Below are 26941 nucleotides of genomic sequence, written 5' to 3' on the forward strand. Positions count from 1 at the left end.
GTTCCTCTTCTGGCCTGAGTCAGAAGGGACCGGTTAAAAGGCAAGGGGATTGTTCCATGAAAGGGGAAGTTAACATTCTTGAAACACAAACCAAATCTTTTCCATATATTACTTCTTCAAATATACAGGTGTGCTGGAATGTTGATCCCCTCAGGGCAGCAGAGCAGGGTCTGGGCTACACATCCACTGCCCCAGGGGTCTCCCTTTTAACCCCGCTGTGTGTAGTACGAATGTTTCCATTTCCTATGTGTGTCATGAAATGAAATGGTTAGGGAAGAAGCACTGCTCTTAGGGTCATCTCTTTAAGGTTCTCCCTACCTGCCTTATCATCATGTACTGATCGCCCTTAATTGTCATTGCCCCTCTTAAAATATGTCAACTACTTTTCAGAGAGCTATACAGCAGTTCCCAAGTGCACCTAGCTAGGAAACAACAAGGTTAATTTGGTGTAGTTATATTTTTATAGAGAGAGAATGCATAATTGTTATATTTTTATTTCCAACGTACTTACAAATCAAATATTAAATAATCCAAGATGGAATTTTGTTAGCAATCAATGTCAAACCTTATTGGATTATAAATTCCAGAAATAAGGTTTTGCCTACTACTTTTTAAAATCTTTGCTCTTCTGACATCTCTATACTTAATAATAATTTTGAGAAGGTTATAACTAATGACGCCAGGTCATTTCTGCAGGTTCTTTCAACGTTAGACTTCCTCGCAGATAAGAATACACTTAAAGGGTCTTCCAGGGTTATTCTCTGACTTAACTGGGACCTATGAAACATGCTAACAATTATTTATAAGCTGTTTAGAGCAAGAAAACAGATAGGAAACCTTGATGAGGTTGAGATGATGTGAGCAGATGACAGAGAATGTCTATGTGTGTATCTGTCACTTTGTTTTCATGCTGAATAGAATGTCAGTCTTCCCATTTGAAATGGGTAGAATACGTCTTGCTTTAGATGTGACTTTTAACTTGTTTTCTTTTAATGGATACTTTACCATCTGAATTGTGATCAGGTGTCATTTGTAGGTTAGTTTCTGTTGGTCTTGGCTGGGAAATATATTTTGCTAGGAATATATTTTGACTGGATAGTTCTACTTTTTGACTTAGTGAATTAAAGAACATCTCCAAATTGTTGACCTAATTTCCTAAACATAAGTAGAAGTAACACTTTATACCTTTAAAAAATTCAATTGGGGGCTTCCCTGGTGGCGCAGTGGTTGGGAGACCGCCGGCCGACGCAGGGGACACGGGTTTGTGCCCCGGTCCAGGAAGATCCCACATGCCGCGGAGCGGCTGGTCCTGTGAGCCACGGCCGCTGAGCGTGCACGTCCGGAGCCTGTGCTCCGCAGCGGGAGAGGCCACAGCAGTGAGAGGCCCGCATATGGCAAAAAAAAAAAAAAAAAATTCAATTGCTGGGTTTTGTTTTTCGTTTAGTATTGATAACTTTTAAGGTTTGGGAATATAGTTTTGTTTCACAAATTGGTTCATGTTTATCATGTCTGCAACCTCATTTTGACTCATTTTCGGTGTCCATTCTAGATTGGTTCTTATATTTTAGTGATGTTCAGCCTTAATGAATGAATTAGTACTGCTAACGAAATGCGAAAAATTAAGGCATGTACAACATTGTTTTTCCAGTAAAGTACTGCCACAGCCCATCAGACACTGACTGGGCATATTTCTCCCCAACCAAGAGTTCATACTGCACGACTTCTAGTTGGTGGGGATCTTGTGGCCTAACTGACTTCTGTCTGTTGAACCCAAAGTCTCCTCAGAGCCCCATTTGAAATCACTGCTTTAAAAAAAAAAAAAAAATTTTACGTTTGATGGTTTTTTTAATGTGCCTAATTCTTTCAAAAGTGACAAAATATTTTATATGCTTTTTGTGACTTTATTTTCAATTAAACTCATGATGTATTCTTTACCAAAAGGTTTAGAGGAATGCAGATTGCGTGTTTGCAAGGATTTTCCTAGTACACATGATGGTACATGATATTCTTGAAGAATATCATCTAAGTACCCAAGAATTAGGAACATTTTTACTCACAAGTACTAAAGAGCTCTAAATTGAAACATTTTCAGAATACATCTTGAAAATACTCAAAATGATAGTGGAAATGACACCTGTAGTGTTATTAAAAGCGAGGTAAAATATTTTCATTAGTAATCTTTATTTCCTTTAGGGTTTAATGAAGAAATTCATTCGGTGTTCTACACGTGTAACTGTGGGAACGATTAAAAAATTTCTAAGTTTAAAACTAAAACTTCCAAGTTCTTATGAGGTAAGTTAATAATCTAATCTTGAGCATTTTGATAATTCTAATCTGAAGTAAAATTCTAATAAATTAATTTTGTGGAAACTTTGGTTTCATGTTAAAAATTTTTGGAATGTAATATTCTATTTGTGTAATCTGTGTTTTTGAATTTAACGTCCTGACTAAAACATGATACTAATAAACCTAACGTTTTATAATTAGAGGAGATATTTAAATAACATTAAGTATTCTTGAAATAAATATCCCAGCTAAATGGATACTTTTTTTTTTTTTAATGCCAGCATGCTTTATGGTATGTCTTTTTCTTTCAGTCTGAGACCTTTCAGTCCATTTTAATGAATTCTTTATAGACTTCTTTTTCAGAATGTAAAACATTGTCTTTTTATCAAAGGGATTTTGTAATGTTCATTTAGTTCTGTAACATGCAAAAATGATATTTGCTTAGACCCAAGTAAAACCAACATACTGCATCTGCATACATGTAGTCTACTAGTTTCTAACAGAAGTCAGTTGCCCTGATGTTGATCACAGTACAGCTTGTAATGTGTGCAGTGTTAGAGAATGTTTATGACCCTATAGCTCTGGCTATCCCTTACAAGGAGATGTGGCTACCATTTCTCACCTGCCCAAACGGCAGTCTTGCAACTTGTGTGAATTTCCTCTTCCTCCCCTTTGAGTTCCTCTAGTCTCATCTAAAACAACGAAAGATCGAGGCTAGCTTCCAGTATAAACAGAGACATCAAAGGAAAAATAGTTTTTCAGGCTTAGGTACAATAGTATTCATATGAACAGTCATAGTAGAAATTAAACAGGATTTGAACATAGGTGTTGACAAGTATTAAGTCTGTATTTTGAGGAAACCTCTGAACCTGACCTTATTTTAAAATGTCTTGCAGATGACTAATTAATGTATGGATTAAGAATTAATTCTTATGTGTTTGGTCCTATAAAAAAATTTCCAGAGATAGTAACTTTTACATTAGGAAGAAAATTGTGAATGTTAAAGCCATATGTACTTGATAAAAGTAAAAGAAAAAAAAAGATTTATAGATATAAACACAGTGAAATAGAAAATGAAATTGTTTTTATAATTTGGTTTTGCTCTTTATTCTCTTCTTGCAAAATACCACTTGCAGTTTTATTTCCTTACTTTCAAGTGTGACTCATTGAGTTATTTTCTAGTTTTCAGGAGGTTGTTAGAGCTGAGAGGACTGTTGCTCTCATACAGTCTTACCACTGGCACTTACTACATACATTTCTCTGTAGACTTTTCTATAGAAAGGATGGAAGGGGGAGAAACTGAATTCACTGAATCTCCTTATCTATCCCAATGCAAAGAACTTTCCCTATGATTTTTAGTAATATTTACTGTTCCACCCCTTATTTTGCTGCCCCACATGTAAGGGGATGATTTAATGACATTCCTAACAGCTGAAGCGTCTGTAACAGCACTGGTAACTGGGGCAGGATGGTTTGGTTTTCAAATGACAATAATGGAAGCTGCGTACCTAGTTGGGAATTGCATCCTAAGTAAGTCCCTTTACCTCTTTGCTTATGAATTTATTTTACAGGCAAGATAAAGAAAATGAAACTATCTACTTTGTTCTTTTAAAAACAAAATGGTGTCTGAAAAACATTCTGAGGTCCATTTAAGTCACCATAAATCATCCAGAAATCAATATAATTTAGCTAATAATTTATCTAGTACAATTGGAACTATACTCATTTTAGACTTAAAGTTCAAAACTCCAGTCTCTGTCTAGCCAGACAAGAATTATTTAAAAGCCATTCTTCCTCCTTTCCATACTTTAAATCCTATCAGTTTGCTTTTAATCTCTAGAAAACCGAAATGTTTTATTTATAGGGATCTATAATAAATGCTTGTTTAATGATGCTTTGTTGAATTCGTAAATCATAGCCACAGCTCCTGTGGCCTTGCTAAGGACTGGGGGCAGCAGGGGTTGTTTGGTGGCTGCAGCTCTAGAGCAAAAGTGAGCACTGATAAGTATGACCCTTTTTTGAAGTTCCATACAAGGTGGGAAGATGGCCTGGTAAATATTATGCAGGTTACCAGCTAAGCAGAGCAGAGAGGTGGGAGAGCCCTGGGAGATGCAGGCCTGTGGCCTGGTCCTAATTGTTCTGTCAGCTTGAATGCCTTGAAGCACCCAAAAATCATGTATCCATATCCATTCATTTACCCGCTGCAAATATAAACTAATGCAGAGGAGGAAAGCAGCTCCTTCAAATGAGAGATGAATTCATAAGCCAAATGTGCCATGAGGAATTATAAGGTTTCCACAATTTCTTCTCATTCAGTAAGAAATCACAGAAATATGTCTAAATCTCAAAGGCTGCCCAGAGACATAGACTAAGAAGGTTCACATTGCGTTTCAGAATTAGGTGATGAACTCGAGATAGAGGTATGTGGGACAAGACAGACAGTGATTCATGTTAATTATATCTGAATTGTTAATACCAATGAGATGAGCCCGTGCTTTTAATAGAAAGATCCAGTGTTCGTCTCAAATAATGGACACTACTTCTATTTTGATACAAGTATTTGAATCTTTTTTGAAATTTGGGGAAAAAAATGTAAAACACTTATGAATTGAGAATTATTTATGTTAATGGATCTGTAACTGTTCTTTTTAAAGTTGGATGTGCTGTGCAATGGTGAAATTATGGGGAAGGATCATACTATGGAGTTCATCTACATGACAAGATGGCGACTAAGAGGCGAAAACGTAAATTGCTTTTATATACCTATGTGTATATTTAGTTCTTTACCATTATGTTATTCAAACTTAAGTTACTTAGACACTTTAAAAAAAAAAAAAAAAAACTAGCTTGGGAAAGAAGAAACTGGTTCCTCTTATTGTTTCTCAGCTACTCCATGATAGTTGGTCCCAAGTACAAGGCCGAGATCTGTGTTAGACGTGGTTTTGTTATATTTAAGGTAAGTTTAAAACATCAGTTTGAATATGTTCAGAACTCAGCTAACCTAGAGACGGAGGAGATAGCACTTACATTTTTTTAAACTCCAGTAAATTATGGGAACTTTTAAGTTCTGCCCTGACTAGTATGTTTAATGGTTAAGATATTGTTTGTGGTAGAGGAAACAGATAGGGTAGAATCTAGATAATCTTTTTTTCAGGTACCGACTTTACATTGAAAGTATAAAATCGGACCGAAGGGTAAGTGAGTTTGCAGTGGTTTCTGATGCCAGAATTAGATTGCCGTGCCTTAGGCCCCAGGCAATATGGGAGAGATGATTAAAAGGAGGAAACTAAGAAAATTTTTTAAAAAACCCGAAAGGAGTTTGTATTTTGAACTATATCTTTGATTAGGGTTAATTAGAAGGTTCAAGTGTATTTTATCTGAGTTATATGTAACATTGATATTAGGGAAATTTGAGGGGCTAGGGATTGTAAGACTGATATGTAGCAGTAAGGAATACAGTAGTAATTATAAAAAACACAAAATTAAGAAATGCAGCCTCACACAATTACAGTGGCTCAAAAACATACTTATGTTGAATGTAAACATCTATGGAACTTTTTTTTTTTTTTTCAGAAGAACTGTCTTGGTATGATACAATAATAAATGAAGCACGTAACTTCTTAATTCAGAATTTTTTTCCATTCACATCCCACTTGGATGACGCCTTCCTTGTGAGGCTGAGTTCTCGTGACCAGGAGGAATAAGTTATGTTCTAGTCCCAGCCACCAACTGGTTGTGTGCCTTGAGGAACTCATGAAACCTCTCTAGGGCTCCTTTTTTTTAAATTCTAATTGTCTTTGTATTTGGTAAATTACTACTTGCCTATGACATTTTATATATTTTTTAATGGTTCTACATACATCACTCTCGTTTAATCCACCTAACCAGAATGTTTTGGGTACCAAGTGCAGATTACAGAGGTAGTCAGTTCTCTTGCCTGGCCCTGCTGGGGCCTAAATATTGTGATATTACACATAATAGTAATACCACAATATTGGTGTAATTTTAGCTTTCTTTGATAGTTCACTGGACACTTCAGTATGTGTTAGTGCTTGATATCATCATTATGAATAGGTTTGCCTTAAGGTTGAAGAGCTGTAACTCATCATCCACTGCAAGACATCTACTGATACTCACTTGTCCTTCACCAGATCCCTTCCCAAAGGTCTCCCACACTGCCAGTTATTTTAATGTCAAAACATGGAAGAGCTAATTCATAGAAATTGTTATTAATAAAGAGAAACCAGTCTTCACTACAGTTACGCTTCGATTACACATTTCCGAATAGTTTAAATTCCCTGGTTAAGGCATATTTTAATAAAAATTGGTTCAGAAAAATGGTTTAGTACCTTATTTTTATTCAGGCAAAAACACCCAATAAATAGGAAAAAGATGCCACATTTCACACTTAGCACAGCAGTGAAGAAGTGGCCCATTTCATTTCCTTGGCATGACGACCCTGTTTTTTGTGTGTCCTCCTCCTCTAAACCTGTTTCTCCCTCGGCCTTCACATTCTCATCAGCTCCAAGATTAATAGTTCCATTTTTCCAGTTTCTCAGACCCAAATCCCTAAAGTCAGTCCTGATTAGTTTCATCCATCCTTAGCAAATTCTTTGACCTCTACCGTCAAAATACAGTAATGGGAATCCAGTTACATCTTATCACCTCCTCTTCTGTCACTCTGGTCCAAGCCACTGTCACTCTTCTCCAGAATTTCTATAGATGTCTCTTAACTGGGCTGCATGCTTCTACTCTTTTTTTTTTTTTTTAACGTCTTGAATTTCTCACAGCTGTGTGTTTTAGTTTTTTTTTTTACATCTTTATTGGAGTATAATTGCTTTACAGTGGTGTGTTAGTTTCTGCTGTATAACAAAGTGAATCAGTTATACCTATACATATATCCCCATATCTCCTCCCTCTTGCGTCTCCCTCCCACCCTCCCTATCCCATGCTTCTACTCTTGCTGCCACCTGTGCCCCCTCCCATCTTCACCCAACACAGCAGCCAGAGTGACCCTCTTAACACAAGTTAGAACATGTCGCTTCTGTGCTCTAAATTATCCCGTACCATCTAATGGCATTTAGATAAAAGCCAAAGTCCTTCCAGGGACCTATAGATGGTGGACCCCACACAGTTTTCCCCAAAGACATCTTTGCTCTTACCCTTTGCTCCCTCCCTCTCGCTTCACTGGCCTCTGTGTTTGTTTCCTCTAACATGCCAGGCTTGCCCTTGCCTCCCCAAATATCCACCTAACTTGTTCCCTTTACCCCCTTCACCCAGAGAATTTTGCTTCTACATCCCCTCCTCAGTGAGGCCTCTGACTTCCGTTAATAGTCCAACCCCTCTCCTGATCTGGCACTCTTAACCCCTTGTCATGCCTTGCCATTCTCCACAGTATTTCATACCGTCACTATACCTCTTCTGTATGTTTATTGTTTGTCCCCAACTAAAATGTAGCCTGAGGGCAGGGGTGATTATTTCTTCACTGCTCAGTCCCCAGCACCTAAAGCAGTGCCTAGTACAGATACTCAGTAAGTATTTGTTTGAAGAGTAAATTGAATGAAAGTTTTGTCTTTTATAAGGTAGTAGTTAGGCAAAATATAGCTTAAAGGTCATTTTGTTTATTTCAGTCTGTTTCCCATTTGTTTTCTGTTAAACAAATTTTAAATTTTTGCTCATGTTCCAGTTAATTATGAGTTATTATAATTGATGAATTCTGACAGTTGGAGTGAATGGACAAACTAACAATAAAACAATTCTTTCTTGATTAAGCCCCTTCCAGCATATTTATTGCAGTCACATCCTTTCCCATCTGTACCCTTCATTGCCAGCAAGATGCCAGATTGTCTGAAAAGCTCTCGTTACTGTCTCTACTGGCATTGCTAACTGGCTGTGTCTTGGGCTGGGGTCGGCATATTTCCTAAACTAATGACCGCCTTATGGTTCTTTCACTTACTTCTGGTACTTTTTTATATTAAACATTTTAATCTACCTGGGATTTGTTCATTTACACACACACACCTACAACAAGGCTAAGACTCTAAAACTTATTCTAAGAATTTTTTGCCAGAAATAGTTTATTGAATAAGTCATACTTTGCCTCATTGTTTTGAGATGTCACCGTTATCTGTGCATATGTATCTAGACATATGTGTACACATGCAGATGTGTATATCTATGTTCCTGGACATTGTTTTGTTCTTCTGAGTAGGGCTGAATCCTACACCAGCATTTCACATTATAGCTTTTATAAAAATCTGATCACATAACAGCCCTACCTAAAACTCCTCAATTGTCCATTTTCTTTGGGATATATTTAAATAAAGTCCAAACTAACTTAAAAGGAAAATAGTTGGGCCTTCTAGGTTACTTTATGATGTCTATCAGCATCTGTTAGGAAAAAGCTCATTATTTTTTTTTTTAATTGTGTTGGCTAGTTTTCTCCCTTTATTGTTTAGGTGGGCTTGAGAATGGGATTGTGATTGGCATTGTATTAAATTTCTTGATTGACTTGGCTGGCATTTGCAGTCTTTTATTCTGTTTGGTGCTGTGGGGTGCCCTCTGAAGTTCTGGACTCTTCTCTGTGCCTCTGAGTCTGTGATTTTCTTCCCTCTTCATGTTGGATGCCACCTCTGCCTTTCTGGGTCTTTTGCCTCAGGCAGGATCCCCCGTATTCAGATCACCTCTTGGCCTTGTCCTCTTGCTAGACTCCTGGGGGGGAGCCTCGGGGAGTCAGTTTTGCCTCCACTCCTCAGGAACAGGACATTTCTGCCTGTGCCACACAGCATCTGGGCCACTCCTCCCCTTTATCCTGGGACGGTTTCACTTCAGGCTCAGCCTGCTTTCTGTCCTCTGTGCTCTTTCTGGATCCTTGTCTTCATTGTGATGATTTTTTTTTTTTTTTTTTGCAGTACGTGGGCCTCTCACTGCTGTGGCCTCTCCCGTTGCGGAGCGCAGGCTCAGCGGCCATGGCTCACGGGCCCAGCCGCTCCGCGGCATGTGGGATCTTCCCGGACCGGGGCACAAACCCGTGTCCCCTGCATCGGCAGGCGGACTCTCAGCCACTGCGCCACCAGGGAAGCGCATTGTGATGCATTTTTGAAAGACTTTTATCTTTAGGAATCAAATATCCAGACAAACTTAGCTCTAAGTCCCAGAAATTTTTCAGTTCATAACAGTATTTGCACCTCAAGATTGGTGTTCATCTTTTGCTTATTAGTAGGAGAAAAGGTACCTTTTTTTTAAACCATTGCTTCGCAAACTTTAATGCAAATCACAAAACACCTGGGGAATCTTGGTAGAATACAGATTCTGATTCAGTAGTTCTGGGGCGAGGACAGAAATTCTGCATTTCTGACAAGCTCCCAGGCGTTGTCTGTGCACCTGATATTTGGGGCCACCCTTTGAGTAAGATGATTTTAGGGGACATGATCCATGACCACTGACCTGCCCTGTAGTTTCCATATCCATAAATTGAGGTGTAGAATTGAAGAATTAGACCTCAGTTTGGAAGGGACTTAATCGCCAATCTAATTACATGGATTCTGTTTATAATATCCATGCAGTGTTCATCACATTTTTTGAAACATAAATGGGATCATATGTATTGTTTTGCAGCTTCTTTTTCTCATTTGTTAATATGTCTTGTGGAGAATCAGTAAATTTTAAAATAATTATTTGTAACAAATTTATAGTATTCCACTTGTGTGGCTGTAGCATAATTTGATTAATATACTCGTTTGATTTGACTCGTTTAGATTTTTTTCAAATATCGTGACATGACAAACAATGCTGTGTTCCAGTGTATATATCTTTTTGCACATGTGGAAGCATATTTATTGGCTAAATTCCAGATGTGGATTTACAGCAGAGTATGCATGTTTTAAATTTTGATAGGTACTGATAAATTGTCCTCTAAAAAGTTTTTAGCAGTTTATAGTCATACCAATAATGTATGAGTGCCCATTTTCTGATACCCTCACCAACACTTCATATTTTCAATTTTGTATTTCTTGTGTGAAGTTTCTTTCCATATCTATTGCCCCTTTTTCCATTGTGAACTTTATCTTTTTCTTACTGACTCCTAGGAGCTCTTTATGTATTCTAGATATTCATCTTTTATTATGTATTTTGCAGCTATTTCCTCCCTGTTGTATCACGCTGCATAGTTTTGCCTCAGTTTTTTGGTCCTTAAAATTGGGGTAATAATACCTATCTTGAAAAATTTTAGTAAGAATTAATGAAATATTATATAATAAAGTACTTAGCAGAGTGCCGGACATAATAAATGTTATTTTATTAATAGCTTATGTATGTTTGCTTTCATTATTATTATAATTCTCTCCTCCTACACTTAGTCTCATGTCTGCAAGCTAACTGTTAATATCTCTGTCTCTTCAGCCTCAGCTTTCACCATGAACTCATGTTCTTCCTGCTTACCTTTCCTTGGGTAGGTTGAGTACCTACTCTCAGGATTCCCCCTTTTCCCAGATAATCCTGGTTGGTTTTATCTCTTCCAACAACCCCCCCCCCCCCCCCCCCCCGCCCCGCCAGTCCCTACCTAAAGTTACTGCACCACGTTTGCCTTGCTTTGCTTTCTTTGCATTACCAAGCAAGTTTAGGAAAAGCAAACATCTACCTTGACTGATACCAAAGAGATTAATAGGAAACAAAACAAAAACAAACAGTGAAATTTGCCTCTTTCTACCCTCTTTACTTGTTAAATGCTATTTGGGACTTGCATAGTTAGGCAAAGTCTGGTAGGCCACAGTGTGGGGAGTCTTCGGAGAGAAGGGGGAAGGTTGTCAACGATAGCAGTGCTGGGTGTGTCTTACAGCATGTTAATGAGCCCAGTACAGAAATTCAAGGACTAACTTCTAGAGAAAAAATTGCTAAAGTCTTTCAGGAAATGGAAAATATCTAAAATTTTATTTTAAAAGCTACCAGTATAGTTGTTTTAATAATTGCTTATTTAAATATTCTTCCAAAGTATATTTTAAAAACCTGCTCTGGGATGATAGATTTATCTTGGTTAATTTGTATCTCACTTTTTTTTTTTTTTTGCGCGGTACGCGGGCCTCTCACTGCTGTGGCCTCTCCCGCTGCGGAGCACAGGCTCCGGACGTGCAGGCTCAGCGGCCATGGCTCACGGGCCCAGCCGCTCCGCGGCATGTGGGATCTTCCCAGACCAGGGTACGAACCCGTGTCCCCTGCATCGGCAGGTGGACTCTCAATCACTGCGCCACCAGGGAAGCCCCATATTTTTAATCTTTTTTTTTCTGTTTTGAAGAAGCACACGATGTTGAATTCATATATGCATAATTTTAAAGTGTGTTATGTTTCATAATTCCATTACAGTTCAAATGTTTATGCTTAATAAGGGTTCAGGATAATATTGAAAAATCAAGATTTGGGAATGATTTTTTAATATGAATGGTTAACCGTTAAGAGATGGTAGATTTAGAAATGCATCTACTCACTGGTTTAAAAATATGTTAATTCATTGATTTACTCATAAAACATTTGAGTGGCTGCTGTGTGCCAGTTCTGTGCCTTAGCTCTTAAGATTGCAAATATGAATAAGAGTCAGACTCAAAGAGCTCAAAATCTAATGCTATTAAAATAGTTATGGAGACTAAGGGTCTAATCGGAGGAATATAAAGAACCTAATCTAAAACAGAACATGGATCACTTACAGGCTGAGGCCAGTTCCCTGCCCCTCTCAGAGCTCTGAGATCCTCAAACAGTGTTCCCTCTCAGGGTGGTTAAAGAGGAGATCTAGGAGAGATTACTCACAGGAAAAGTTGGAAGAAAGAGGGTGCCCCTCCTGGATTGAGAAGGCGAGGGTTTTCTCAGGAATTTAGTATTTGAAGAGGAGATGGAAAGGATAGGTCACCGTTTTGGTAAATATTTGCAGAATATTAACAAAACTCATATCGAGAGACTAAAATAATTTCAAGCTAAAATTTACCAGTCACTAAGTTATTAAAGACTTTTTCCAAAAACAACTACCATATTTTGGAAAGTGTTTACTTAATCATGTTGACTCATGTTTGACGTTAAAATATTTTAAATATGTATCCAGTTGTGGATGCCTCTTATCTGATGAGTTCATCTCCTCCGCAGTTTCGGTGTCTGAACTGCTCAGCTTCGCAAGTCTGCCCTCAGGATGGCCCTTTGTATCAGGTAAGAGGCACTCACGACTGTACATATGACCCTCTGATGCCTGCCTGCCACAAAGGTGACGCTTTCACCCCAAACTCAAGTTCCTAAGACATGTAACTTTGCAAAACTAAGACTTACTTGAGCTACAAAACTTCATCTTTTCAACTTATATCCCCAAAGTTTCCCATTATTTTAGTTCTCTTGAATTATCTTTTTAATTTTGCCAAACTAAAAATGAAGTTATAAATGTTCAGGCCATTATTTATGCATCAGGAATTGTTAATAATTACCGCTTTCAGCCCATGAGAAATCTCTGCTCCATATTGGATCTCTGCTCTATACTTAACACTTCTTTGTGTGTGTGTGTTTTTAATTAATCATTCACCCACAAGTGAAAGATAAAATGCCAGATTAGGTGAAGCTAAATAACAGCAACAGCTCAATGCAGTTGTGAGCTCGCTTACTAGGCCCTGTCCTAAGGACTGTACTTGAGTTACCTGTTCTAGCGCAGAAATGATAGTGAACTGATTTAGTAATGCACTGAGCAAACGTGAACATACCTGAGAAAAGTTTATCTAATATAAGTACATTTAAAAAATTTGGAAAACAGAAGAGACTAAGTGTAGAATAGTAAGAATTACTGTTGAGTGTAGAGATGATCTATGATCACCCTTAATCCATGGATTAACCATGGCATTTCTTAAAAACCTCCATTGTTCTTTTATCCCAGAAATTAAAGTAGTCTTCATAATTATTTCCTTGGAGCCAAGAAAGGAGAATTGTAATTATATAACAAACTTAACTAGCAGACTTACCTCTGATGTTGCAGTTTTAGGGTTGGGACAAATAATTATATGTTAAGTATTAGAAGAACCACTTCAAATCGAAAATGTTAAATTAGCATTTTATCTAGAATTTCCCTCAGTCTCATTGTCGGTGCTGTGATTGTGGAAATCCCCAACTGTCATTAAAATGTGTGTTTCTTAATACACACTTTTTAAGTCCTGTTGTTTTTAGTAATGGAGTAAGCACATTTAGCAACTATGAAGGCCAATAGAAAATCATTTAGAGAAAAAAAAATCATACTTCTCCTTATATTATGCAGTTGAGGGTGAGGGGTGAGTAAATAATTTAACTGAGCTGGTGAGATATGCGTAGATGTTTCAGCTGACTTCAGCTTCACGGCTGATTTTGAGATGAATTGTAGTGATGCTCCTGCCTTTAGTTATAACTCATACATACATGGCTTTTTGCTTTTACTCTTGGCACTGATGTCTGTTTATTTCCTGAGAAATAAAGATATTCTTAAACTCTGATCTAAAGTTTTAGAGAACTAGAATAAGACCAAATTTTCAAAAATCCACACACACTTCCTTTTCTGACTTCAACACTTCATTATAGAGTATAGTCCTGTCAGAACATCTTTAGCCAAAAATCACCTAGAAAATTTCAAGGAAAAAATTATCACTATTATAAGAAAGTATTATTATATGTGTAGCTTTATGCTATTAAATTTTTTAACTTTGTGAAAATTTCATGAAATAGACAGTTTTCTAGGAAAATAATAGTGGACCAACATTCACCCAAGAAGAAAATGTGAATCACTAAATTATGGAAGACAAAAAAAATTAAATTACAGATACCTAAATATAAAACTACTTTTAATGGTCACGTTCCCTCATATTTTCAAGGAATAGATCATTCTCATTCTAAATTGGTTTAAGTCATTGAAAAAGATGGAATTTTTCCAAATTCATTTTACAAAGGTAACATAATCGTGAAAGCAAAAACTGACAGAGAACCTGCAATTAGAAAATGAGTATCAAATCTTATTTTGAACACAAAAACAAAGATGATAAAAACATACTAAATATACTAAAATAATATGCTAGAAGAATGATAAACCAAGACCAAGTAGTATTTTTATCAGAAATGCAAGAATGGCTTCATGCTGGGGAGAGGGAAATTATATACATATTATATCCTAAAAACACTAAGTCAAATAAATACTAGTAGATGCTGAAAAGGCATTTGATAAAATTTGAATGTTAAGTCCTAATTTTTCCTGCAAGCTTCTTATTTTGAAAAATTTCAAAACAACAACAAAGTTGATGTAATACAAAGGAGTATCATTTACTTTTACTTAGATTTACCAATTAACATTTTGCTACAGTTTTTGCCCCCCTTTCCCTTTCTTCCTCTTCTCCTTATCTCGTTAATCTCTTTATAAATATATCTATTGTTTCTTTATGGAGCCGCTTGAAATTAAATTGCACGTATCATGACAGTTGACCTCTAAATGCTTCAGCATATGTCTCCTAAGATCAAAGACCTTCTCATATGTAACCACAATCCCACTTTGCACACAAGAAATTTAGTACATTAAATATTAGAGTGATGTCAGTTCTTCCCATAATTAAATTATGAAGTTTAATATAGTTTCAAACACATTTTTACCAGATTCTTGTTTAACTTGACAAAGTCAGTCATTCTAAAGTTCATCAGGAAATATAACTTGGTGCCTCTGGTCAGTCCCATTTTTAAATGAGTGATCACGGGGCACATTCATGGCCACCTACTGAAATGTATTTTAAAGCCGAAGTAATTAAAATCTGGTACTATCTTAAACATAGACACATGAATAAAAAGAATAGCTCAGGAACATGAATCTATCAAGAGTATTTCAAATTAGTGGAGGGTAAAAAGATGAACAGGTATCTATTGAGCCCTTAATTATGCACTGGGCAATCTTCTAGGCCCTGGGAACACAGAAGTAAAAATGAAAAAAATTCATTTCCTTCATGGAGCCTATACTCTAATGATAACAGATGAAAGGTAAATGAGTAAAATTTATAGTGTTAGAAGAAAAATTAAAGTAGATAAATAGAATATTTTAGATAAGATAGCCAAGGGAAGACCTCTTTGAGTTGGGGATTTTTGATCAAAAAGAAGTGAGAGTAAGAGCTGTGTGTCTATCTGGGGTAGGGCCCTCTACGCCGAGGGCACGCAGTGCAAAGATCCAGAGATGTGGTCGTGTCTGGTGGTTTGAGGGCTGCAAGGCGGCCAAGGGCCTGGAGCAGAGACAGTAGTTGACCGGGTATCGGGGAACTTGGAGCATAGATGTTGGGTGGGATGTGATCTAGTAGGGTTTGTTTTCAGTTAATTGTCCTGAGACTTTTGGTGGTGGTGATGGGGTGGTGGGGGGATTCAATCCATACCTCCCATTATAGGTGTTTTTCATGGCTAAAATGGTACACATTAAAAATGATACCATCAAAGATCAGGAAGAGAGTATAGCTAACTAACCTCAGAGTGAGGATGGCCTTTCTCATTGTACTTGTAAAAGGAAAGAAAACAAACCAAGTTGACTACTAATACTGAAAAGTACATGGCAAAAATACCATAAATAAGGAATATTTGCAATATATGACAGAAAGTTTTGCTGCCCTAATACGTAAAGAATCCATACAAATCTGTAGGACAGAGTTCACCTGTCCGTAGAAAAATCAAAAGACATGATAAGACAAGTCACAAAAGAAGGAAACACAGCTGGCTAGTATAAAGATGGTTAACTTATTTAGAAGTCAAAATGGAAGAAGAAATAAAATACTATTTTATGCGTATTAAATTACCAAATTAAGAGAGAGGAAAGGAATAGTACTCATTATTGATGAGGCTCCTGAAGAATGAGCACTCATATTTCTTTCAGAAATGTAAAAATAGAACAACTTTCTTAAAGTCCAGTGTGATAGCATTTACCAAAAAGCCTTTTTAAAATGCTTATGCTGTCTGAATCAGCAGTTCTACTCCTAGGAACCAACCCTAAGGGTGCAGGGGAGATAGGGTGGGGAGTGGGGAATAGATCATTGGGTCACAATAAATTTATAATAGCAAAAAAAAAAAAGAAAAATAAACTAAAATATGCAGTAAAAGATTTGTTGATAATTTATTGTACATTTCTATAAAGGTATCATATGTAGCCTTTAAAAGTGATCATGTATGACCATATTAAATACTGTAGAAATAAGTTTATGGAATTTTTTTAATGGACAAAATTCTTTTATGGACAAAATTATTTACCCAACAATATGTGTAGCGTGATTCCAGCTTTAAAAAGAAAAATAATGTAGACAAAAAGACTAGATGGATGTACATTAAAATGACTGTGGTGGTTATCTTTGGGTGTGGGATTTAAATGATTCTCCTTTTTTTCTTGGTGGTTTTCTATATTTTCTAAATCTAAAACCAAGTTGCTTTTATGGTAAATAATTTATTTTTTAAGAAAAATAGTACATCAACCAGCCAATTTTTATCATTTTCTAAAATTATCACATTTGAAATACATATACTTTGGAAGTATGGATTCTTTTAGTAAATGATGAGACCGAGGACTGGCAGTCTCCACTCAGTGGAGCCCCATAACACTAAGAGGAGTGATAGGCCACATTTCATTACAGTGCGGGCAGTGCCATTTTACTTCAGAAGGCAAACTGAAACACAAATAGGACTTAAAGTATACCTTAACCATTTCCAGTTTTGTAACACCAATAATTCTTAAACTTCACGTTGTCATAGGACACACACACATACAAATGGTTACTTGGAGGAGAAGAGAAAACCATTTTCAGCCAAAAACTGAGAAAATCCCAACCACTGACGACCAAGGCATTTTACTTCCCTCTCTTCCTACATCCTAGTAGAATTGGTGATGGATTCTTCTGCGCATGATGAATAGATTTTTGAACGAGTGACTTAATTATTTGCAGAAAGTATGCAGATTCAACAGGAATGGAAAGCAAAGCTAGAAAGATTATTATAATGAGAGGCAAGCTCTGGGTTGGGTCAGGTAGGATGGGAAGTAGTCAAGTTAGGTTAATACGATGTCTAGGTAGCAGTCTCCAACTCTGCCTGAACTTCAGAAAACCCAGGGAGTTTTGTAAAATACAGATTTCTGTGTCCCACTCACAGATATTCTGATTCAGAGGGAACAGAAAAAAGTTTAAATAAAAACAAGGAAGCGGGCTTCCCTGGTGGTGCAGTGGTTGAGAGTCCACCTGCCGATGCAGGGGACCCGGGTTCGTGCCCCGCTCTGGGAAGATCCCACATGCCGCGGAGTGGCTGGGCCCGTGAGCCATGGCCGCTGAGCCTGTGCATCTGGAGCCTGTGCTGCGCAACGGGAGAGGCCACAACAGTGAGAGGCCCGCGTACCGCCAAAAAAAAAAAAAAGAAAAGAAAAAAACAAGGAAGCAAAATTTAACCACAGTAGATTTAGACCATGGAAACCCTGAGAGACTGTGACTTTTACTCCAGTCCTTAGAAAACTGTAGGGCGCCACCTTACTTCTTAAGCTGGGAACAGCAAGATCTAGGAATTTTCATTCCTACCCTCCAGTCCAACCCTGAGCTGAATGGTGAGAGAGACTTCCCAGGATGTAGCATAGCAATGATACCTACAGAAACAGTCATTTTCAGGGTTCTGGAATCTCAGTCTACCACTTTTGTCTATAGGAAAGAAAGACAGGATTTTTGCATTCACCTACACAGAGACAAGGGGGGAAACAAGTCAGTAGCCATCTCAGCCCTTTCTTGTTTTCATAAAAGTAGCTCCTGGTAATTTCATTTTAAAAAGGGGAATCTGCACCTTTAAGAAAAGGAAAACCATTGTTTCTTCAGACCCTTTCTGACTTTGATGTTTGAGTTCTATGTGATATGACAAAACAAGGGGTAAAAAAGACACAGAAGTAGCAGTGTGGCTTTTACCACAGCAAGCTGTTTCCTCTCTAGTGCTGTATGTTGATGTATGATACCTTCCCTACATAGAGCAAAACAGAAGGACAGTCTGAACCATTCAATTATATAATAGTCAAGTCCAAATATTTAGCAGTATCAACTATTGAAAGGAGGCGGTTTCGTCTAACAATTAGTTACTTGTTTTTCAACATTTTTTAAATGACAGTTAAGTTTTCAATCCTGAAAAGAAGTGTCAAAGTTAAGATGTGTGATTTGTAAACACTATCCCAGTTTTCCTAGATTCATAGCAGGAGGTCTCTGTTAATTCGTGACTCAGTGGGCTCTCACAAACAGCAGCCCTGACGGAGTCCAGCCTGCGGGCTTGTCTTGTTCAGCCCCACAGGTGAATGCAGGTGAGAGCTTTCCATCCTCCGCACAGGCCCTGCCTCGCCCTAAGTATTAACATTAGTAGTATTCACATACGCAAGCAGTATGACATCTGCGGGCCTTCCAGCTTCACCTTTGTTGCCAGTTATGGAAAACTTGACTGATTCTAGAAAATAGTAGCCGTTTAAAAATATAGTCTTAATGATAATTACAACCTTAATTGTCGTAATCATCACCAGTAGCAGGAAATACTGTAAGCTATAACTGCACGTTCTTAAAGTCTTTCGTGTATAATCTATATTATTTTTGTATCAGCAGTCTTATCCATCATCTGTTTTTATTTTATAGTCATACCCCATGGTATTGCAGTATCGACCAAGAATTGATTTTGGTTAGACCACGGGGCCTAGATCCCACTGAATGAATCCTGCACTACGTGTTTACTCATCGACAGACTGCACAGTGAACGGTGTGTGGACTGGAGGGACACAACCAGATTTTCAGCATGCGAATAAGGCCATTGTCTGTCTCTGAATTGTCAGTTACATTTTTGTTGTTTCTATTAAGAGCAAACCAAGTGCCATTCTGCTACTGAACCATCTGCATAGGGTATCTGTGCTGTCTCACAGTGTACAATACAAGTCATGGTTGAAATCAGTTAGGTGTGCAGCCACGATCCAGCCTTCTGAATATTTTGCTTGCCTGTTCCAAGATTGTTCTAATGTTTGATTACACTAGTAATATGGCTCAATCTTTGTGGTGTTGCAGTTTTCACATGCTTACTATTTGATTAATTCTTGTTTAAATAGAGTACTGTACAAGGAACTAATAATTATTATATCTTGAAATTATTTTGTATGGGAAATATATTTAGAAAAGTGGTCCTTGAGCCACTGTCCTGTTCTCAGTAAGCTTTTTGTGTGCAAAATAGTTCACTCTTGAGTGTGCAAGTCCTTTGGGGAAGAATTCCAGTTGTTCTTTACGTTAGAGCACATTATAATTGTAGGCATTTTGAGTCATCTGTCTGTGTAGCCTACCAGTCGCACAGGGAGGGCCTGTTCACCCTCCAGAAAACGTATGTGACTTCTTGGAGAGCTGAAGTGAGATTCACAACCATTTGAAATGTTGGCAGCTGATCACATTTACTTCTAACAAAATTAATGTGTAAGTGAGGTTAATCTTTCATAATGCCTTATGACGAGCGGGTGCTGCCTCATGAAATGTCATCGCCGTCGTGTAGCCCACTTTATGTGTGCATTGTTATACTGTGGCTCTTATCTAATGAAGTACATTGTTTCCCTTTTTCAGTTGGCCTTAGGTGTGTGTCACTGTGGCATGCAGAAGGTTATGATGATTTATTAGGATTTTTAGAGCAGGTAACATTAGCTATTTTATGGATTTCAAAAATCTCAAAGCAACTGTAGATTAAAACTGTTAGTAACCTGTCACATTTCCAAACCATACGTATAAAATAGACAGAATGCAGTGTAATAGATAAATATGCTAACCAGAATTAATGGTTTGAGGATATTTCATTTTAGATCCTGTAGTAATCAGGGGGAAATGGGATTATATTGTTTTATACATAAGTTCTTTAAGGTCAGAGCTATGATAATGTCCTTGATTTTGCATTTTTTTTTTAAGTCTTCCACTCATTTTGAGACGAGTCTGCAAGTCAAAAAAAGTCTTGTCACCTTAAATTATATGAAGAAATTCATTTTAAACCTCTTAACATTTGCATTATTTTTCATAAACTTCTTTGGAAATTAAGTTTTACTAATTGCTTTGAAACTTAGGCCTATTTCCTCAGTTTCAAATTTAACCTCTGAAATACTTAGGAAGTAATCTTGAAAGTTAGGAAAAAATATTTGTTCTAGAAATCTGACATGAGCACAATCTGTGTGTTACACACATAGTTTTTATACTGTATACATAGTAGATGTGCTACATTTTCCAGTAAAATGTATCACAAGGTAATGCCTTCTGAATCTCAAAATGCTTCTTAGAAATAAAACAGTGTACGACCAAGAAACACATACAAAATACAGCTAAATCTTGATGCATTTCACAATATAAAAGGCTGAAACGTCATAATTATCTTTTCCTTATACCTTTGTTTTAAGTCAAAAAGTCTAAAGTTTTCTGTTGTTTTTGGCCTGACTTGTGAAAAAGGTTATGGCAATACTTTTAAAATTTCACTTTGTTAGACTGTGTTTGTGCTTGGAGGGGCTCACAAAGAGAATTTAAAAGGCAGATTTTTGTTAACTCTTTAAAAATGGTTGGCACAGACCGTTACCCTAAACCAGAAACTGAATTTACTCCCCAGCTACAGAAATTATTTTGCTACGCTGTCAAATGCAGTTCCCTGACATCCCTAAGAAATTTTTAGATTTCTTGTAAACTTGTCACATCTAGGTCAGTGATTACTTATGGAAGCTGATTTTAATTAACTTAAAATAATTTGAGAGTGCATTTTAAAAACCACAAGTGAGACCTGGATGTTTTTGGGTCCCCAGACAAAACTCGCAGCCTTAAATGAGTTTTATATACATGATCTCATTAAATTTGGCTTGTTGCCTCATCTTATGTAGTGTCACTGTTTTCCAAGGAAATATATAGGAAGCAATTATGGAATTGAGAATACTTTTATATAAAATTCCTTTATTTAATGTTAATATATTAACACTTTTATTGAAATGCAATGGAATATGTGCCAAAACATGTGAAAACCTTGCATAAAGAAGGGCATCAGTTATATGGGGAAAGGTACACGTTTTATGATGGTCCTGAGTAATGTGGTATTACTATTAGAACCACAGACTTCTTCATATATATTCAACTATGGTTTTCTAAGTATGGGACTACTTTCATGTCTAGTAATACACTAATCCCTAGTTAATTATCCTGAGTCAGGTTGTGGGATTTGTAAGAAACGAGGTATAGAAAAATTTACAGGCAAAAATATACAGGTGGTTAGTTTTACAAACTTGGGGTGCTAATAAGATAAACTCCTTATACAAATAGCCTATAGGAATAATCGTCTGAATCTGCAAAATTGGAGAACTAAATTTTTTCTTTAATCTCTTGTTTCTTAAGCAACAAACTGAAAGAACTTTACTTCCATAAAGGATTTTGTAATCTGTTTTCTCTGCTTTAGATATCATAGATGTACAAGGGTCAAGGAACCTCGGATCTAAGGAAGGCCTGTGCTTTATTTATAGATATCACTTTAACAGAAGTAATCACATTAGTTAATAGAAAAATCCAAATATGGCCCTTTCTCCAGATTAACAGAATACTTTTAGGTATAAAAACAAATAAACTAAAAGATTCACTGATGAGGTAGTATTAGGTCATTCAGTCTGAGGTCCAGGTACCTTGGGGTGATGTCTTTTAACTACTTTTAGAGAAGTATTTTTCTTTATTCATTAAAAATCTGTCCCATATTAATATGCCACATTTTATAAATGTAATGAGTTTGCTCAACTATGTGTAACTTAAAATGATTCTTTAAGGGAAAAAAAGTATGTTATATAATATTGTGAACTGTTTAGCTTTATTGAACTATTTAAGAGAAAGTGCCTCATTGCTAAAGTGCATTTCTGTTTTAGATTTACTGCATAAATTTTGAGTTTTCTGTCCCTGTCTCTTATCAATGGTTTTGTATCTAAATAGGCTCTTGTAAGTTAGAATAATCTCTTTTTGAAAGATTTTCATAAGAAAATAGTTATCACCAAAGACATTTTACTGTTAATAACCATGTTAGAGAGACAGTTTAACTGTTTGGAGGTTGGAAATTTTTAGACTGCAAGTTACTTTTATATAATTAGGCAATAACCTTGAGTAATTGCTAAAATATCACCAAAGAAAGGCTTTAAACTTAATTTTCATGGTAAGATCAATCAAATGCAGGTTTTTCTTGCAATAATCAGAACATACTTCCTTTCAGCTATGTTTCTTGTTTTTCCAGCACCATCTGACAGATCTTAGGAAATCCTCAAAGGTGAAAAAGAGATTAACACAACAAATAGCCTCCCTCTGGATGAAAAGTGGGAGAAATACATACTTTGAAAAGAAAATTGAAATTGAGATTTTAAATTCTAATTTGAGAAGCTTTTTATTCCATGGAGGTGATACAGACTAAAATTATACTTATTTAGTTCCTGGGTTCTTAGTAATGTGAGAAACTTTATTAAAGACAGACTTTGGTAAAAGTGCGGACATGCTTACTTGTAATAGAAAATAGTGCATTCTGTTGGATTCACATAAGTAAATGCATTTTCTGTACTCAAAAGCAGAATTTTCCTAAAGGCCTGTGGTTTTTTTTAAAGTAACTCTTTGTCTTGTTTCTCAGCAATGACTTTGTTTTTAGAATCTAGCCATACAGCCAAATTCGGCAAGATAAGCCCCAGATGAAGAGCATATACACCAGGTTAAGCCCTGTCCTCACACCGATCTTTTGGGGAGCCCATGCTGTGGGCCACCTCAAGTAAAGCTCACATTATGAAGTCTTCCTGACAGGCCACCTGGTAAACCGCATTGGATCGGATAAAGATGGATGCACTCCATTATATACTCTGGTTTACCATAAGGAATTTTCCAGCAGGCTGTGCTTTATACCAGTGAGATATAGATATTGGTTGTGGGAATTACAAAAATGAGTGAGTTTGCCATAACTTTAATTTTCTGGGTTAGAAACATGAAATGCTATTATTTTAAGATATATACCTATCCCTACAATAAGGAATATAACATGTCTGCCAGATCTGGTTTATAAAAAATTGAAAAATATTAAATATACTAGAAACTCAAATTCTTTGAAAGCACAAAATAACCAACTAATTCTGGATTTACTTGATATACCTAGTTCGATAGTATTTTGTTGAAAAAAGTTCAGATTGAAAGTTCATTAAAATGTACTCAAATATACATTACAGGGTTTTCATAGTTTTTTCTTAAAACAGTGGCATTTTCCCAAATAATTTAAAAGTGATTCTCTTCCTAATGTAATGTAGTTTTCACAAGTAGTGTGTTTATTTGCTATCCTTACTGTATTTTCAAATAGAATTAAAATGCTCGAGCACTTCCTTTTCAGAAAGTTACAAAATTAAACAAAAATAAATTATTTTAAATGCTCATTAGAATGTGTCCGAACACTTGTTATGCCCCTTTCTCTAGGATTCGAAACTTGAGTCATTATTCAGAAATGCTTTTTAATTTTAATTACCTTTAAATCTAGAATCAAGTGAAACATATTAAATACTGGGTCCAGTTTTCTTCCATCGTTCAGAGCTTCATGGAATAAGAAACTAATCTAGTACAAACTGAAGATTAAATACTTCTGGGCAGTGCAGAGGTAGTGAATAGATTATGTATCCGTCCACTTCACATCAGTCCAGCAGAGCAGGAGTCCTGCACATTCGAAATGGAATGGGATCAGCCTAACGTTGTTTGGCGTTGGTTTTCTTTCGCTGTATTTTTTTTGAGTGGGGATGGGGGCCCAAAGTGTCCTTATGAAGCTGTGGTCGGCAAGAGCTTGTGGGGGGAGCACCAGTGTTGTGCTGCGTTCCTGCATCTGGCAGCACAACAGCAAGACCAGTTTTTAATAGAGTAGCCCTCACACTAAATAAACCCATCATAGACTATGTTGTACAGTTATGTTGCTAATTTTCCTTCGAAATATAAAATATTTTAAGTTTTTTTTTTTTTTTTTTTGGTCAAAAGTGGTAACATCTTAATACAAATAAAAACCTTTTTGTGGTTGTAAGATTTAGCTTATAAATCATTCAAATTGAAGTGAAAGATTACCAGGTCATTGTTAATGACTTAGTCTATTAAGAATATATGTATTTTTGTAAAGGAAAAGCACTTGTAGATATTTAATCAGTACTATATGTCTGTTTTGCAGAAATAAAATGCTGCTTAGAGATTCTCTTTAAATATTTTTTATTTTTGTGCTCAACTGTATTTTCTGTTGATCTATGGAATGTTCTGTACAAAGCTGTATGGTTGTACTGGTTGGGCTAGACACTTTTGTTTTTTAAGATCTGGACTTAGCCAAGTATATTTGACCATGTTAAAAATAGTATCTTTGTTATTAAAATTTTGATTGCATAATTTATTGCTGTCTGTCATTCTTCATTATCAGTAGTTGCAGATCATAACCTTCATTTAAAGGTTTCCATTAAGTATTACTGTAGCCAGTTTTATGAATGTTTGTTGAATATTTGAGACGATAGACATTTTCTAAAGATTTCTGAACTGTTTACTTTTAAGATGGCAGACTGGCCCTCAAATAACACTTGAGGTGTGTGTCCACATACACTTTAGAACAATTTCTTTTTCTGTTAAATTAATCTAATCCATATCATCTTCTGAAAGTAACTGAGTACCAAAGAAAGGCCCAAGTGATTTGAAAGACAGACTGCTTTCTTCAGCTACTTAGGTAACAGCTTTGTTTTATTAATAACTTGCCTGGGGAATTCTAGTTGGGCTGAAGACAGACATTCAAGTCAGAAGGTTGTGATGCTTCATATCTCTGCCCCATTGTTAAACAGTGCCTGAAGCTTTGTCCTAGGTTAGTGATACCATGGAGGTGGCTAGAGACCCCAGGCGTTCAGCGAGGTAGGAAAGCGGCATCCTCTGAGCAAAACTCCCTTCACCTTTCAGCATCACCCTTCGCAAGCTGTTGCAGCGTGGGAAAGAACTTGGGAGGACTGTACGTGGAAAGTGCTCAAAACGTAGCCCATTTTACTTCTACCCCGTGTCAGGGGCCAGAACAGGGGAAGGCCTCAGGGAAGGCTGGAGCACACAAGCAAGGAAGAAAGGAAACCGTTCCCTGCTAATCAGCCTGCCACGCCTGCACTTGAGAACGGAGCCAGTTTACCCAGTTCTTAGTGTTTTGTCAACACAGGCTCAGCTCTGATCTTTTCACCAGTTTAGAAAGTTACGGAGGAGTCTGCACCCCGGGTGAGTTTAAGAGCCAGCCTCTGCTTGTTGTGTGGCCAAGGAATTTGCTGACCGTATTTTGCTGGAAGCCATGGAGAGTCCGGCTTGACACCCAAACCCCTGCTGTGGGATTTGGGGTGCCAGGATTACCATCAAATGGAGAATCATGCCCAGAAAGAAGAAACAGCAAATGATCGCCCCCCACCTCCCAAAGCTCTGCTCCTACCGAGCCCAGTTCAGATCCCATCAACTCCAGGAGGCTGCTGCTTCTGTACCACTTAACACTTTTATCACAACCACAGTAATTGATGTTTGTTTGTCCTCCCATTAGATTATGAGCTTTGAGAGGGATGTTGACAGTCATTGTGGTATATCCTCATCCTCACCCTCACAACACGATTTGCATAGTAACTGGCACCAATAAAACCAATGTAGTGAAAGAATCCAGATTTCGGGAAGCAGAGGCAATGCTAACAAGTCTCTAGCCATTTCCCCAGTAGTCTCCTGATCGTTCCTCTTCTTATATGGACATCAGTCATATTGGATTAGGGCCTCACCCTTATGACCTCATCAACTTCAATCAAAGGCCCTATCTCAAAGACAGTCACATTCTAAGATCCTAGGGTTAGGGCTTCACTATTCAGTTCATAACAGCCACGTGGTGCCCCATAGACCTGGATTCAAATACAGGCTCCTTCTGTGGTGTGACTTTGGGCAATTAACTGGTTGAGTCTCAGTTTCCAAAAGCAGGAACAAGATCCCTATCCCATAGGCTTGTGGAGGAATGAGAGGCCACGGGAAGCGCTCAGAGCAATGCCAGTGGAAACAACAAAGAACAGCACAGCCATTCTCCATCTCCATCTGATCATCCACAGATTGCAACCCGGTGTTACCCAATGTTCTCTCTGATTTGCCGGGAGCTAAAATGCCAACAAGTAACTCAAATTTTGCTTACCTAGAGCTATTCCAATCACATGGCCGTTCATAAAATGTATTCCCACTGAATGTACTAATAATATGTAAAGGATGCAGTACAGGGCCTAGCACATACTTTACAAATGTCTTCCCTTACTCTCACCCATTTAATCATGAGAACAGACCAGTGAGATAAGAGCAAAAATAAACAAATGGGACCTAATCAAACTTAGAAGATTTTGCACAGCAAAACGAAAAGACAACCTACAGGATAGGAGAAAATATTTGCAAATGATTCGACTGATGAGGGCTTAATTTCCAAAATATACAAACAGCTCATACAATTCAATAACAAAAAAACAACCCAATGGAAAACCGGACAGAAGACCTAAATAGACATTTCTCCAAAGAAGATATACAGATGGACAATAGGCACATGAAAAGATGCTCAACATCACTAATCATTAGAGAAATGCAAACCAAAACTACAATGAGGTATCACCTCACACCAG

The 26941-nt window shown here is 37.1% G+C and overlaps 1 protein-coding gene across 5 annotated transcripts in view; it reads left to right on the forward strand.

Annotated features, from left to right (window-relative positions):
* Positions 1 to 24677, forward strand: part of PCGF5 (polycomb group ring finger 5) — a 115765-nt gene extending 91088 nt beyond the window's left edge. For 3 of the 5 annotated variants that reach the window (XM_029244706.1, XM_029244707.1, XM_029244705.1), the window contains 4 exons: positions 2194 to 2292; positions 4941 to 5030; positions 12412 to 12471; positions 18915 to 24677. In XM_029244706.1, coding sequence (XP_029100539.1) covers positions 2194 to 2292; positions 4941 to 5030; positions 12412 to 12471; positions 18915 to 18962 — 297 coding nt within the window. In that variant the 3' untranslated portion in view covers positions 18963 to 24677. The remainder of the gene's footprint in view (positions 1 to 2193; positions 2293 to 4940; positions 5031 to 12411; positions 12472 to 18914) is intronic. The other 2 variants (XM_029244708.1, XM_029244709.1) reach the window with 2 other exon arrangements.
* The last annotated feature ends 2264 nt before the right edge of the window (positions 24678 to 26941 follow it).

The sequence above is a fragment of the Monodon monoceros genome, unplaced genomic scaffold (genome assembly GCF_005190385.1).
Source record: "Monodon monoceros isolate NGI ecotype Baffin Bay Population unplaced genomic scaffold, NGI_Narwhal_1 Super_Scaffold_4, whole genome shotgun sequence".
NCBI classification, from domain to species: domain Eukaryota; kingdom Metazoa; phylum Chordata; class Mammalia; order Artiodactyla; family Monodontidae; genus Monodon; species Monodon monoceros.